The 16367-nt window shown below is 54.2% G+C and overlaps 1 protein-coding gene across 1 annotated transcript; it reads left to right on the top strand.

Moving 5' to 3' along the window:
• The first annotated feature begins 447 nt into the window (after positions 1-447).
• Positions 448-16158, top strand: Slc25a23 (solute carrier family 25 member 23). Its single transcript, XM_070008299.1, has 11 exons — positions 448-751; positions 2008-2134; positions 2759-2846; positions 3871-3982; positions 4669-4827; positions 4922-5074; positions 5281-5388; positions 7246-7413; positions 12906-13056; positions 14331-14511; positions 15029-16158. Exons 1-11 carry the CDS (start codon positions 596-598, stop codon positions 15390-15392), a joined length of 1767 nt encoding a protein of 588 aa, XP_069864400.1. The 5' UTR covers positions 448-595; the 3' UTR covers positions 15393-16158.
• Positions 16159-16367: the final 209 nt, after the last annotated feature.

The raw sequence follows: 16367 nt of genomic DNA, 5'->3' as shown, positions 1-16367 counted from the left end.
GGAGAATCTGACCGGGGCGGGCGGGCGGAAGAGCTTAGCTAGGGCAGAGTCCTTGCGTTTGTGTGGGTAAAAAACGGCCACTGTGGTTGTTGAAGAGGATTAAGTAGGAGAGGGAGGTCAGGTGGAAAGCGATTACGAAACCCTTGTGCTTAACATCTCCCTCCTTCACCTCATTCAGGACAGAGGGATCGGGTAAACTGAGGCTAGCCAAGGTAGAATCGCAACCAGAAGATCAGAGATGCCTACCCTCCCTAGGACCGCCCCCCCCTCCACAGCCCGTGCTCCAGAGCCACGCAACGCTCAAGCATCCCTGCGCACGCACGCCCCCCAGCTCCGCCCTCCTCCCCTTTCCCACCCCCCCACCCCCGCCAGCGAGTTGGTGATGGGGGGGGGAGAGACTCAAGTTCTGGCGCGGGCGGCGCCGGCTAGCAGCGATCCCCTTCTGCCAGTGGCAGAGCCCGGCGGGCTGTGCACTGGGGCTGCGGTGTCCGGGGCCGGGGCGCTGGTCCTGCAGGGGCCCGGGGGGGAGGGGGAGCCCAGCCCCCCCGGTTGAGGCCTCCCCCGCCGGGCCTCCCCCCCCCGCCGGGCCGGCGCCATGCGGGGGGGCCCCGGCGACGCGGAGCGGCGGCAGCGCTGGGGTCGCCTGTTCGAGGAGCTAGACAGCAACAAGGATGGCCGCGTGGACGTGCACGAGTTGCGCCGGGGACTGGCCAGGCTGGGCGGGGGCGATCCAGACCGCGGCACCCAACAGGTACCCCCCCCACAGACACACCAGGACACCCCGCTTTTTGCGCACGACACACACCGCCCCCTCCCCCCCCCCGCGCGCCGGGCCAGGCATTCGGAGCCCCTGAGTCGGGGATGGGGGGGGGGCGAAAATGGCCGGGGACCACCTGTGGCTGGCTGGACCGCAGGACCCCTGTCTGTCTGTTCTCCCTCCCTCCATCCCCTGCCTGGCATGATTCGATCACAAGACACGGCTGCCGGGGTGGGGGGAGGGGGGCGCCCCACGGGCCTGCAACCCGCTGCCAGCCAGCACCCCGGCACCCCGCACCCCCACCCTCCCACCCCCACAGACATCGGCCAGGGGACAGAGCCAGACCTGCCCCGACACGCCCTCGTCCGGACCGGACACCCCCCCCCCCTGCCATCCCGCCTCCTGCGGACACACCCTGCCCACCCTCCAGGGGCGCCCCTGCCCTCCCCTCTGCCCCCGACCTCTGCTTCCAGTCCTGCCTGCCCTTTCCCCGGGACCTGGCACACTGCCCCCGCCTGGGATTTAATCCTGCCCGCAGCCACTGTCGGCTGGAAATGGATCCATCGGGGCAAGACCATGCCCTTCCTCCTCCAGCGTGCAGGTGATCGCACACCCATAGCCCCCGGGTGCCCACAGCTTCCTCCCAGGCTTTAATCCTAGCTCCCAGGTGGGTAGGGTGGAGGCCTGGAGCTGTTATGCTGGGTGACCTGGGGTGATTTCTAAAGAGAGCCCTCCTTGTGCATAGGTTTTTACGGGTCAGTCTTTGGAGACCAAAACCAAGGTTAGAGCTGGGTCCTGGTAGCTCAGACTTATCTACTAGCTACTCTGGAGGCTGAGATAGGAGGACCAAGGTTTGAGGCTATCCCAGGTAGCCAAATCTATAAGACTCTTATCTCCAATTAACCATCAAAAAGCTGAAAGTGGAGCTGTGGCTCAAGTGTCAAAGGGCCAGCCTTGAATGAAACAGCTAAGGGACAGCCCTGAGTTCAAGCCCCAGTATTGGCACCAAAATAAGAAAATCTTAACGAAAAGAGGTTATAGTTTCTCAACTCCGTGACCTTCAGTTAGTTGACTTGGCAGGGGGCAGGGGGGTGGGGAGTTTGTCAGGAAAACTGGGCCACGATCCTGCCATGCACCTGGTTCTATGGCCTTGAGCATCTTGCTGAGAAGTGAGCTGTCCCCTTCCTTGAAGCCATATGGGGGGGGGGACTCTGGGCCCCTTCAGATCTGTCCCTCTCCCCTCTCACCAGGGGATTGCGCCCCAGGGCGACGCTGACCCAGATGTGGGGCTTGATCTGGAGGAGTTCACTCAGTACCTGCAGGAGCGCGAGCAACGCCTTCTGCTCATGTTCCACAGTCTTGACCGCAACCAGGATGGTAATGTCGGACTGTGGGCTGGGGGGGGAGGGGGGAGAGGATGGGGCTTAGTAGGGGCGGAACCAGCAGGGCTGGGGTGGGGAGGGCTTCTCCTTCCCGATGACTCACAGGCTATTTTGAGACTTCTCCTCACCCCAACTAGGTGTTTCTACACCCAGCCAGCCTGGCCCACCCCTTCTTCACTTCTGAAGTGAGACCCCTGGGAATACTCTCAGGGATCCCCCCTGACCACCAACATGTTGCTTTTATGTCCCCTCTCCCCTCCCTGGGTAAAGCATCTTGTGGGTTCTAAACATCGCCTCTTATTTCTCTGTGGCATAGGGACCCCTGTATTAGCCTCTGAATCCATCCATCCATCCATCCATCCATCCATCCATCCATCCATCCATCCGTCAGGGGAACAGAGGACTCCTTAGTGCTGCCCACTGCCACTTCTCTGAGTCCAACGAGTCCGGGACCTCCCTGTAGTCCCAGATGGAAAGCCACCCCTGGGTTTCTTGATCCTCTGGTCTTGCTAGAAGGTCCTATTTCCAGCTATCCTAATCTTTGGTTTTGGGGTCCCTCAGGGTCCCACTCCCTCCCCCCAACATTCCTTCTCCGACATCAGGGGGGCCCCTTTTCTAGGTCACATCGATGTCTCCGAGATCCAGCAGAGTTTCCGGGCTCTGGGTATTTCCATCACCCTGGAGCAAGCAGAGAAGATTCTGCACAGGTGAGTGGAGAGAGGCTTGAAATTACAGATAACTCAGCCCTGCCTCAGCCCTCAGCCACCTCGATCTTCAGGGCTCCAGATCCAGTTCCAGGGAGGGGAGAGATGAGGGAGGGCTTCGGAGGCCAGTGGCTTGAGCTCTCTGAGCCTCAGTTTCCCCCTGTGTAATGAAAGTCATGCTCTGTATTCTTTACTTTTTATTTGATTTCATGTATACATCTGTGGGAGGGTGGAGGGAGGGCACAGAATCCAAGGGAAAAGGGGGGAAAGGGCAGCAGTGGAGCGCACTGGACATGGATGAAAGCAAACTATGCAACTTGTGGGTGAAGACGGGAGGGAGGGATTGGGAGAGAATGAGGGAACAGATGACACTGTACGAAAGGAAATGTATGCACTACCTGTTCATGTAAATGTAACCCCATTGTCTATCACCTCAAAAATAACAATAAATTTTTAAAAATAATGAAGGTCAAGATAGGGCTCCTGATATATGAAGAATTAATACCAGGACAGCAGACAAGCCAGGAGACCTGATTCCAGCAGTAGTAGAAATGTGGTACCACACAGCCGGATGCCTGTAATCCCAGCAACTCAGGAGGCTGAGGATCATGGTTCAATACCAGCCTGGGCAGAAAAGTCTCTGTGAGACTTTTTTTGGGGGGAGGGGGGTTGGTTGTGGGGCCTGAACTCTGGGTCTGGGCACTGTCTCTCAGCTCTTCAGCTCAAGGCTAGTGCTCTACCACTTGAGCCACAGCACCACTTCATTTTCTGAGTGGTTTCTTGAAGAGTCTCAGGGACTTCCCTGCTCAGGCTGGCTTTCAACTACGATCCTCAGATCTCAGCCTCCTGGGTAGCTAGGATTACAGGCGTGAGCTACCAGCACCTGGCTCTGTGAAACCAAGGAACCCTTCAAAAATTGGAAGCAATGTTGTGGCTCAAGCGCAGAGGTTCAAGGATGGTGCCCAGGCCCTGAGTTCAAGCCCCACCTGCTGGCACTGATCCTGACCCATGCCCAACCTGCCTCCAGCATGGACCGCGATGGCACGATGACCATCGACTGGCAGGAATGGCGGGATCACTTCCTGCTGCACTCGCTGGAAAACGTGGAAGACGTGCTGTATTTCTGGAAACATTCCACGGTGAGCTGAGCCACCTCCCAGCCCCTCACTCACTGCCCCAGGAGCTGGGTTTTCTTTCCTGGGAGGGGATTACTGGGGCTGCTTCTCTGGGGCTGCAAAGAGGCTGACCAGCTCTCCCAACAAGTAGGGAAGTAAAGCCGTCCTCTCTTTCTGAACTTTGAGTTCAAGAGCCTGGAGAACCATGTGGGGCATCTCTGCTCTCTGAGCCCCATTTTTATTTGCATGGGGGACTTCTTGGGGGCACTGGAGGTGCCAGGAAGAAAGAGCTCAGCAGATGGAATTCTAGGCCTTCCAGCCTCAACCCCTGGCTCTGCAGTGACCTCTGTCCCCCCTGATTCAAGGGCTGTGGCTGAATAGAAATGTCAGTGAGCCAGGTACAGTGGCTCATGCCTGTAATCCTAGCTACTCAGGAGGCTGAGATCTGAAGATCATGGTTCCAAGCCAGCCCAGGACAGGAAAAAAAAAAGTTGGAAGTAGTGCTGTGGCTCAACCTTGAGCACAGGAGCTCAGGCACAGCACCTGGGCTCTGAGTTCAAGCCCTAGAACAGTCTGGATGTGGGGAGGGAGCTTTGCCCTAGGTCCCGGGTTCCTGAGTGAGAATAGCCAGGGATCTGATGGTGTCTGGAGGGGACCCCTCCTCACTCTTTGAGACCTCCATGCCTGACACCAGCGGCCCCTGTCCTCAGGTCCTAGACATTGGCGAGTGCCTCACGGTGCCGGATGAATTCTCAGAGCAGGAGAAACTGACGGGCACTTGGTGGAAGCAGCTGGTGGCCGGCGCGGTGGCCGGTGCCGTGTCCCGGACGGGCACTGCACCTTTGGATCGCCTCAAAGTCTTCATGCAGGTATGGGGGTCTGGGAGGGGGGATGCCCCCCCTACCCCGTCCTCTAGGCCCCGGGAGGACATTCCAAGCCCCTCCCCCTTGTCTGCCCACTCAGGTCCACGCCTCAAAGAACAACCGGTTCAACATCCTGGGCGGGCTCCGCAGCATGGTACAGGAGGGGGGCTTCTGGTCGCTGTGGCGGGGGAATGGCATCAACGTGCTCAAGATCGCCCCTGAGTCTGCCATCAAGTTCATGGCCTACGAACAGGTGAGGGGGCCGCAGGTCAGGGAGGGTGTATGTGGCATGGGGGGGGGGGCTAGGGATGACACCTGGGGTCAGCTTAGAGGTGGGGGTCCATATGTATGCCCCCCCCGTGGCTGTCTGCTCCCCTACACCAAGGCCACAGAAAGCCAGAAGTAGGGTAAACTGCTCCACCCTGGGGACCCTCACCCCTGCTTCTCCCCCCATCCCAGATCAAGCAGGCCATCCGCGGCCGGCAGGAGGCGCTCCACGTGCAGGAGCGTTTTGTGGCTGGTTCCCTGGCCGGCGCCACGGCTCAAACCATTATTTACCCCATGGAGGTGAGAAGGAGGGGCCTGAGGGTGGAGGTTCTGCTGGGGTGGGGTGGGTGGGGTGGGTGGGGTGGGGTGGCAGCCGCTGGGATCTCTCACCATGGCACCATAAACCTGTGTATGCTCTGGCTCAGAGCCCTCAGTGCCAGAAAGCCAGGCAAGTTCACGTCCAGCCACACGCATGGCAGCCAGCCATGGTGCATTAGCTTCTTTGAAGAAAAGGATGTAGCTGGTCACCAGTGGCTCTCGCCTGTTACCCTAACTACTCAGGAGGCAGCGATCTGAGGATCGCAGTTCAAAGCCAGCCAGGCAGGAAAGTCTGTGAGACTCTTATCACCGATTAACCACCAAAAAACCAGAAATGATGCTGTGGCTCAGTGGTACAATGGTAGCCTTGAGATGAAGAGTGCTGGGACAGCACCTAGGCCCAGAGTTCAGGCCCCAAGGCCGACCAAAAAAAGGAAGAAGAAGAAGAAGGGGCTGGGAAGGTGGCTCAGTGGTAGAGTGCTTGCCTTGCATGCATGAGGCCCTGGGTTTGATTCCTCAGCACCACATAAGCAGAAAAAGCTGGAAGTGACCCTGTGGCTCAAGTGGTAGAGCACTAGCCTTGAGCTGAAGAGCTGAGGGACAGTGCCCAGAGTTCAAGCCCCACAAACAAAAAAAGGGGGCTGTGCGTTGGTTGCTCTCGCCTGTAATCCTAGCTACTCAGTAGGCTGAGATCTGAGAATCACAGTTCAAAGCCAGCCTGGGCAAGAAAGCCAGTAAGACTCTTATCTCCAATGAACCACCAGGAAACCAGAAGTGGCACTGTGGCTCAAGTGGTAGAGTGCTTGCCTTGAGCTGAAGAGCTGAGGGACAGCGCCCAGGCCCAGAGTTCAAGCCACAGCCAACAACAACAACAAAAAAAGAGGAATGGATGCTTGTCCCAAAGGGTTAGCCTTTCTACATTGTTAGGTTTCAGACAGAAGATCATTAGGATACTGAAAGTAACAGAACACTCAGATAAATGAAACGTAGAGGTAAGAATGACAGGCCAGATTTGGTGGCTTTGGTCTCCCATCTGTCTCATGACTCAACATTGCTGCTTGTGCTCCACTAATCACATTCCACATACCAGTCAATAAGGGGGTATGCACATAGGAAAAGGAATATCACCCACTTTATTTTTTCTAGTACCAGTGTTTGAATTCAGAACTTCAAGCTAGCTTGGCTTGTCACCTGGTGCTTTACCACCTAAACCATCCCTCCAGCTCATATTTTTACTGGTTAATCAAAGATAGGGTCTCATATGGATTTTTCTTCCTGGGCTGACTTTGAATCGTGATCCTCTAGCAATCAGCTTCCTGAGTAGCTAGGATTATAAGCATGAGCCACTGGTGTCCAGCTAAACTCCGTGTGTGTGTGTGTGTGTGTGTGTGTGTGTGTGTGTGTGTGTGTGTGTGTGTGTGTGTGTGTGTGTGTGTGTGTGTGTGTGTGTGCGCGCGCGCGCACGCGCGCGCGTGTATGTGTATGTCCCCTGGGATTTGAACTAGAGGCCTGGGCGCTGATCTTGAACATTTTTACTCAAAGCTAGCACTCAACCCCTTGAGCCAAAGCTCTACTTTTGACATTTTTCTGGTTAATTGGAAATAAGACTCTCACAGACTTTCCTGCCTGGGCTGGCTTCAAAACATGATCCTCAGATCTCAGCCTCCTGACTAGCTGGGACTACAGGTGTGATCCACAGGTGTCTGGCAAAAATAAATTCATTTAATTGATTAAATTTAAAAAATTAACGTTTTTCCCAAGATGTCTGCTCCCAGGAGTGGCTGTTTCTGGGAATGACTCTAGGGACAGCTTTTCCAGGGGTAACCGGCTTCCCCCCAGGTACTGAAGACACGGCTGACCCTACGCAGGACCGGACAATACAAGGGGCTGCTGGATTGTGCCAGGCGGATCCTGGAGCAGGAAGGGCCTCGCGCTTTCTACCGCGGCTACCTGCCCAACATGCTGGGCATCATCCCCTACGCGGGCATCGACCTGGCCGTGTACGAGGTCTGTGGGCAGCCTGCCCGCCCGCTCTCCCCTGAGGGCCCGCCCCAGAGTCCTTCCTTCCCCTCCCAACCCACTTGACCTCATATAGCTGCAGAAACATAATCATGGGGTGAGCCTTGGAATCCAGGGGAACCCCAAAACCTCCAATCCCCACTCTGCTTCTTACCATTGCAAGAACCTTCTTTTCTTTCTTTCTTTCTTTTTTTGTGGTGGTCCTGGAGCTTGAACTCAGGGCCCGGGGTGCTGTCCCTGAGCTTTATTGCTCTAAGGCTAGTACTCTACCACTTGAGCCAAAGCTAATTTCTGGATTTTTGCTGGCTAATTGAAAACAAGAGTCTCACAAGTTTTCCTGCCCCAGCTGGCTTTGAACCGCAGTCTTTTTTTTCTACTGCTGCTACCTGGGTTTGAACTCAGGGCCTCCTGCTTGTTTGGCAGGTGTCCTACTGCCTCAACCTTCCCTCTAGACACTTTTTATGTATTAGTTATTTTCTCTTTCTTTTTATTTTTATTTTTGTTAGTCATGGGGCTTGAACTCTGGGCCTGGGCGCTGTCCCTGAGCTCTTCAGCTCAAGGCGAGCACTCTACCACTTGAGCCACAGCACCACTTCCGGTTTCCTGGTGGTTCATTGGAGACAAGAGTCTCACAGACTTTCCTGCCCGGGCTGGCTTTGAACTGTGATCCTCAGATCTCAGCCTCTGGAGTAGCTAGGATTACAGGCCTGAGCCACCGGCCCCCGGCTTTTTTCCCTCTTTATTTCTGTTCTGCGCTGCATACTACAGAATCAATAGCTGCCCCTCCTCTCAGATTCTCTCTCCTGCCCATCCATGCTCCCTCCCTAGCCAGCATCTAGCCATGACCACCGCTCGCTCAGTCAGCCATGCAAGCACGCTCTGTGCTTCCACTCTGGAACTATCATCTATGGCTGCACGTAGAGGCTGAGACCCAACCCACATAGCTCAGCCATCAACCAGCAGAGGATAATTCCAGCTGAGCCTGACAGGTTCCAAGACACACATGAAACAGGTCCCTTGAGCAGGGTGCCAGTGACTGATGCCTGCAATCCCTGATGCTCAGGAAGCTGAGATCTGAGGATCATGGTTCAAAGCCAACCTGAGTGGAAAAGACTATGGGACTCTGATCTCCAATTAACCACCAAAAAGCCAGAGATGGATCTGGGGGCTCAAGTGGGAGAGTACCAGCCTTGAACAGATAAAGCTAAGGGACAGAGCCCAGGTCCTGAGTTCAAGCCTCACTACTGACAGCACACACAAGCACACACACACACACACAAACACAAGACAGATCACAGTGGGTGGAAGGGGTGGAGGAACTCCTGGGAGTTGGTGGAGCCTGTTACTGTTACCTGTTAGGTACACAGTGTGTGCAAAGGCCCAGGGGTAAGGCGGTATTTGGCCTGGCGGAGGAGGGGAAGCCTGGAGCAAGGAGACCCATTAGAGCAAACGATAAAAGTGAAGGGCTATCCAGGACCTCATGGAAAGGATGTGACTATTTCTCAATACAGGAAGACACCTTTGAGGGTGTGAGCAGAGAGAACCCCATTTAACACATTCCGGAGTTAGTAATCTAAGAAGCTTGAGAAGCTGTGCACGTGTCCTGCGGTGTCAGATTTGTTAGTCCCTTACAGGCTCTGCAGTAAAAGGGTTTGACTTTTATTTTTCTTATTTTCAGTGCTGGGCATCAACCCCAGGACCTTGCACAAACTACTCAAGCCTCCACCTCTGAGCGACATTGCCAGTCAATCCATCCCCCATCCAATGTCTCTTTTCAACAGAATAGTTTTCCTTTTCTTTTTTTTTTTTTTGGTCAGTCCTGGGGCTTGAACTCAGGGCCTGCGCACTGTCCCTGAGCTTCTTTTCTCAAGGTTAGCACTCTACCAGTTGAGCCACAGCGCCACTTCCGGCTTTTTCTGTGTATGTGGTACTGAGGAATTGAATCCAGGGCCTCATGCATGCTAAGCAAGCACTCTATCACTAAGCCACCTTCCTAGCCCGGAATAGTTATATTTTTTTTCCTTGTTCTTTTTTGTGCTGGTCCTGGGGCTGGAACTCAGGGCCTGGGTGCTGTCCCTGAGCTTCTCTTGCTCAGGCTAGTGTTCTATCACTTGAACTACAGCACCACTTCTGGTTCTTTTTGAATAGCTTCCTGCCCCAGCTGGCTTCAAACTGTGATCTTCAGATCTCATCCTTGGTAGGGGGCTCATCCCCAGAGCAATTACCTAGCATATGTGAAAGGCCCTAGGTTCTACCTTTAGTGATACTGTATGTATATATAGAAAGAGATCGATGAAAAGAAGGCCAGGTGCCAGTGGCTCATCCTATAATCCTACTCAGAAGGCTGAGATCTGAGGAAAGTCTGTGAGACTCTTATTGCCAATGAACCACCAGAAAACTGGAAGTGGAGCTGTGGCTCAAAGTGGTAGAGTTCTAGTCTTGAGCAAAAGAGCTCAGGGACAGTGCCCAGGCCCTGAGTTCAAGCCCATGACTGACCAAAAAAAGGGGGGGGGGAGAGAAAAAAGCAGGTATAGAGGTACAATGGCACACACCAGTGATCCCAACCACTTAGGAGGCAGAGATGGTTAGGATTGTGGTTTTAGGCAAAAAAAGAGAGAGAGAGAGAGAGATTCCGATCTCAACAAAACTAGCCAGGTAGGGTGGTTTGTTTCTATAGCCCCATATATACTTGGGAAGCCTAGACAGGATTACAGTCTGAGACTGGCTTTAACAGGGAAGTGTGAAACTCAACAGCCAAAAAGGGCTGGAAGTCTGACTAAAGGGTAGTGGGGCGTGGTTTAAGGGAAGGGGCGTGGTGGATGGCAGAGCCACCTGTGTAGCAAGAGTAAGATCCTGAGTTCAAATTCCAGTGCTGCCAGGAAAAAAAAAAATAAGAAAAAGAGGTAACAATCTTTAGGTACAAATTTCTGTTCTTATATGGCTCAGAATGATTGTCACCTTGATTCTAGCTTTAGGTAGGTAGGGTCCTCTGAGTCACAGTTATTTGGAATTTTCCAGCCGAACCTGGTAGACACGGCTGTGAAGGCCTGCAGTTGCTGCGGGCTGTCAATGCTCGGAAATCCAGTACAAATAAGCAAGCAGCTGGTTAAAACAACAGAAATAGTGCACAGTCCAGGAAGTCAAAAGTCCACTTCAAGCTGTTAGGAGAGCCACACACCCCTGGAACCAGCCAGAACCCTCCTGTATCTCTTCCTAGCTTCGTCGGGTCTTGGACCTGTTGTTGCTGCTCCTTTTTTGTATTCAACCTGAGGTCTCGCTATATTGTCCCAAGCTGACTAAGAACCACTGGGCTCCAGCGATCTATCTCAGCCTTCTAAGTCACCGGGACTACAGGTGTCCACTACCTTGCCCAGCAGCATTCCCGTCTCTAGTGTCATCTGGTTTTCTCCTTCATATGTGTCTCTGTGTGTCTGTCCTTCTTCCGTTGTTGGAGAAAGTATCTTATTGGCTGGGATTACAGGTGTGTGCTACCATACCCAGCTTCTCATTATGAGGTCACCTGTCATACTAGAATAATAGCCCACACTACTTATCTCTGCTGATTACCTCTGCGAAGAACTTACTTGTAAAAATTCCTCTCCAGAAGATATTGGGTGATGTGGTAATGTCAACATGTCTTCTGAGGCTGCACAATTCAAAACACTTAGAAGTGTGTTAGCAAGCAAATCACCCTGTTGGCAGGCAGAGCTCCAACTCCCCCTTGAACCCACACTGTCAAAGGAGTGAAAGGGCTAGGGTGCTGACACTCGAGTCAGTTTCTGGGCAGTAGTGATTTTCCAGTACTTTCTTCCAGTTCCTGACTAGCCCTGATACAGGGAAGGACCTGGGGTTGATGGAGCTTGGGACTGGAAGTTAGACACTAGGAGGTTGTAAGAGAGGCAGTAAGGGATCGGGGCCTCCACCGTGGCTGCCACAGGCACCTGCCACCCGAGGTGTGTTTCCTGTGGCCTGCAACTAAGCCATCACACACTGACTTCAGGCACCATAAGTATTATTTCCTTACAATTAGGAAGATTACAGTCCAAAATGGAAGTCATGCTTGAAGGGATCCTTCACATCCATCCCAGGGGAACATGCTAGCCTGTATTTAATGCAGATGTTAAGAGATGGGATTTTTGCCGGGCGCTGGTGGCTCACGCCTGTAATCCTAGCTACTCAGGAGGCTGAGATCTGAGGATCGCGGTTCAGAGCCAGCCCGGGCAGGAGAGACCGTGAGACTCCTATCTCCAATAAACCACCAGAAAACCGGAAGTGGCGCTGTAGCTCAAGTGGTAGAGCGCTCGCCTTGAGCTGAAGAGCTGAGGGACAGCTCCCAGGCCCAGAGTTCAAGCCCCACGACCGACAAAAAAAAAAAAAAAAGAGATGGGATTTTTCTTTTCTTTCCTTCCTTCCTTTTCTCTCTCTCTCTCTCTCTCTCTCTCTCTCTCTCTCTCTCTCTCTCTCTCTCTCTCTCTCTCTCTCTCTCTTTCCTTTCTTCCCCATCTTGGAGCTTGAACTCAGGGGCTGGGCGCTGTCCCCGAGCTTTTCTGCTCAAGGCTAGCACTCTACCACTTGAGCCACAGCTCCACTTCGGCCACTTTGGTGGTTAATTGGAAATAAGAGCCTCATAGATTTTCCTGCCCAGGCTGACTTTGAACCACGGTCCTCAGAACTAGGATGACAGGTGTGAGCCCCCAGCATGTAGCTGAGGTATTTCTTCTTGATGGCTTCGCAAGAATCTTCAGATTAGAGGCAAAGTTTCAGTACCTTTTCCAGCTTCAGAGGCCTTGAACGCTTCCTTTGCCTCGTGGCCCCTTCCTTTCTCTTCAGAGGCTGGAGCAAAGTATCCTTTCTTCCTGCCTCTCTCCATCCCTTCTTCCTTTCTCTCCCTCCTTCCTCTCCTCCCCTCCCCTGCTTTCTCCTCTTTCCTCTCTCCTCCCTTCCCCCCACTTCTCTTCTCTTCCTCTTAAAAGTGTGGGGATGGAACCCAGGCCCTTAGCACATGCCAGGCATATGTCCTATTCCACTGAGCTTCAACCCCAGACCCTTTCTTAGTCTTAACCAATTCCTTGTGCTGACATTGGACTGACCCGGGATAATCCAAGATAATCTTCCCCCTTGAGCTCCTTAATCCCACCTGTGGAAATCAGAGCTGCGGGGAGTGGGGGGGGGGGGGGGGCGGGGAGTGGAAACGGGTTACCTGCGCAGCGGTTCTGAGCATGCGCAGGCAGCGTCCGCGGTGTCTGCCCTCGCGCTGCCGGGTGCCTCCGAGTTATGGGCATGCGCAGACAGCGTCTGTGAGGTCTTCCCCGGGCAGAGCGAGGCTGCGCGGAGCCTCCGGGTTGTGGGCATACGCAGACCGCGTCCGCGGTGTCTGCCCGGGCGGCGCGCGGCGGCGGCGCGGTGCCTCGGGGTCCTCAGGGCCCGCGGCCGGCTACCCGCCGCCCCGCCCGCACCCCTAACCCCCTTCTCCACCGCAGACCCTGAAGAATCGGTGGCTCCAGCAGTACAGCCGGGAATCCGCGAACCCCGGGATCCTCGTGCTCCTGGCCTGCGGCACCGTCTCCAGCACCTGCGGCCAGATCGCCAGTTACCCCCTGGCGCTGGTCCGGACCCGCATGCAGGCCCAAGGTGAGGCGCTCGGGGCCGCCGCCCTCCCCGGCCCCCGTGGGGTAGAGAGGCGGGGGCTGGGGTGACCCGGATGCCCATCGCCGGGCCTCAGTGTACCTTTCCCCCCAAGGTGTGAGGAGCTGCTTAGCGGATCAGCAGAGGCCGCCATTGGCGGGTTATATAGCAGGAAGGACAATCTGGGAACGGGGATAAGGAAGTTCAAGACCAGGCTGGTTACTGGTTTTTGTTGTTGTTTTGTTTTACCCAGTCCTGGGGCTTGAACTCAGGGCCTTGAACACTGTCCCTGAGCTGCTTTTGCTCAAGGCTAGCACTCTACCACTTGAGCCACAGCACCACTTCCAGATTATTTTGTGGTTCTTTGCAGATAAAAGTCTCACAGACTTCCCTGTCCTGGCTGGCTTTGAACTGCCATCCTCAGATCTCAGCCTCCTGAGTAACTAGGATTACAGGCAGGAGCTGTTGGCACCCAGCTTGTTTTGTTTTTGTTTGCTTGCTTGTTTTTCTGTTTCATGGGTTCGAATTTCCTTAGGAATCTTTTGTTTGTTTTTGGTCATGGAGCTCCAACTCAGGACTTAGACGCTGTCCCTGAACTTTTATGCTCAAGGCTAATGAGCCACAGTCTCACAGACTTTCCTGTGAGTCCTGGCTGGCTTAGAACCATTATTTTCAGATCTCAGCCTCCTGATTAGCTAGGATTACAGGTGTGAGCCACCAGTACCTGGCTTCTTTGGGAATTTTAGCATTTGTATTTCATGATTCTTCCCAACACCTTCCCTCCTCCCCCAAGAGCTATCCGACTAAGATGGCCATGATGTCCACAGCCCTCTGAGAGAAAGAAAGAGGGTGAATAAAGGATTGCACAATTAAGTATTGGTTCAGGGTTGAATACAGACAAGGAGGAACCTTCCCTTAGCCAGAGTGCTGCAGAGGACCTACTGAAGACCAGCTTTGGAATAGGTTGGAAAGATGGCCAGGAATTAGCTGTGAAGAGGAAGGAATTGACTTCCAGGAAGGGGATGTTTCTACCATTTGCCCACCACATATACATGCACACACCTTGCTCTGTTTGTATTCATCCTCCAAATTTGAGGACTTGAGATTGGCAGCCGATTCCAAAGCCCAGAAAAGTCCAGAGTCTGTGTACTAAGTCCTACTGTTAGTCTAACCTTCATCCCTCCTGCTGCCCACCTGACCCAGCTCTGGGGGGATGGGAAGGGAGAACTAAAAAAGGGAGCTTCAGCCTTACCTGGGCCCCCTCCCCACCCCTCTCCCAGCCTCCATGGAGGGGGCCCCGCAGCTCTCCATGATGGGCCTGCTTCGTCACATCCTGTCCCAGGAGGGCGTGTTGGGGCTCTATCGGGGCATTGCCCCCAATTTCATGAAGGTCATTCCAGCCGTGAGCATCTCCTATGTGGTCTACGAAAACATGAAACAGGCCCTGGGGGTCGCATCCAGGTGAGGGACCCGGAGCCTACCTTACCCAAGATCCCACACCCTTAACCATAGCACCCCCTGCACTGACATCCTCACCCACTGGAGATGAATGGCCCGACCAATGGATCCCAGCCTCCCCCCCACTTCAGCCACTGGATTCCAATACCCCAAGTCCAGATCTCAAATTCCCCACCCAACTGCTGGATCCCGCACCTCTGCTGAACCACCAGGATCCAACGTGTCCACACCCCAGACCTTAATTCCTTGTCCCTCAAACCCCTAGGTCCTGCATTCCTGAAGGTGGGTCCCTGTTTCCGTAGCCCACCCACTGGGTCTTGAACCCATATGTCTTAATCACTGGGTCCACAACAATTAAGTGGCTGGATTCCAATACCCCGTCCACAGGAGCATGTACCCCCCCACATCTCATCACCCAGACACACTCACACACACAGAGCCACCAGATCTAGGGCCCTTTGTTCAGTACTGGATGGCAGATTCCCCAGGCTTGCCATGCCTTGTGCCCTGCATCTCCAAGCTCAGCCACTAGGTTTTGGATGTCAAGAAACCTCAACTGCTGGATCCTGATGATGTCATGCCTAGATCCTGGGACCTCATCACTGGATCCCAGATCCCCTCACCCCTGCCACTGGATTCCTGTATTCCTTTACCTGGACACTGGATCCCAGATCCTTCCACTTCACCTGCTGGATTCCCTCTGTACAAGCCTATGCTCCTCAACACTGGATCTCAGATTCCCAAACCCAGCCTGCTGGCTTCTGGCTCCTCAAGTACAGAAGCCAACCAGTACAGTAAAGTGGGTCCCAGTAACTGCAGCTGCTGGATCCCAGATCCCTTCACCCCAGTCACTGGCCACTGAAACTTCTGGGCAAACAAGGTAGAGCCTAGTTCTCCCAAGCACTGGATCCCAGGCCCTTAATCCCCTTCTCTCCTGCACCACGAATTCTCAGATCCCTAGTCTAGACCCCAGCAGCAGTTCTCCCAACCCCCAGATTCCAGGCACCAGCCCTGGGGGATGGTGGTCCCACGTTAGACAACCCAGGAGGTCCACCCATGTCTGGTTCATGGGTCATCCTTCAGTGGCAGGGGGAGGGATTTCTGCTGCCTGCCCCACCTCTCACCCAGGCCACACCTCCTGCTCTCCCCCCAGGAAGCTGTCCCACCCCAACCTTGACAGCTCTCTAAACCAGGTCCCTCCGGAGATTCAGTCATCTGTTCCTGAGACCAGGGACACATAAAGGGGACCTCCCCCAAACCCACCATGGTCAGGCTTGAAAGATTCATAAGCCAGGAATGAATCCACACAATATGCCCTTCCCAATTATGCAAAAACAAATCAATCTAGAACCGGGGTCTATTTTTCTACCAGAGAGAGGAGTAAAGCCCCCTTTCCTACCAACCCCGACCCCCAACTCCCCTATCCCCTCCTTCCCATTCCTTCTCACTTTACAGTTGGATGCTGAGCCTAGGAAAGCATGGGGACCCCTCTCTACTCCCCATTAAGGGACAGTGAAAGAAGGACTGATGTACGGGAGGGTTGGAGGACCCCCTGGCTCCCACTACCCTTCACTTTTACCATGTCCCCCCTCCTGCCTGTATTATTTCAAAAGAAAAGAACAAAAGGAATAAATTTTCTAAGCTCTTTCATTGTGTGTGTGTGTTTCTTTCTGAAAAGAAAGTGGTGTGCTAATGGCGTGGCATCCAGGTCCCCAGAAGTAATGCAGGTGGGCCAGCCTCACACAGCTGCAAAAGATACGAGGCTCCTCCCTTGTGTGTCCCAATGCCACCCCCTTTCCACATCCACCTACAAGGCAGAGCAGGGCCAGGAAATAGGCCTTATATATGGCCCTGTTAGG

This window comes from Dipodomys merriami, unplaced genomic scaffold (genome assembly GCF_024711535.1).
Source record: "Dipodomys merriami isolate MVZ:Mamm:240054 unplaced genomic scaffold, mDipMer1.0.p SCAF_70, whole genome shotgun sequence".
Classification (NCBI taxonomy): domain Eukaryota; kingdom Metazoa; phylum Chordata; class Mammalia; order Rodentia; family Heteromyidae; genus Dipodomys; species Dipodomys merriami.
The sequence above is the reverse complement of the archived record's forward strand: the minus strand, read 5'-3'. Positions and strand labels throughout refer to the sequence as shown.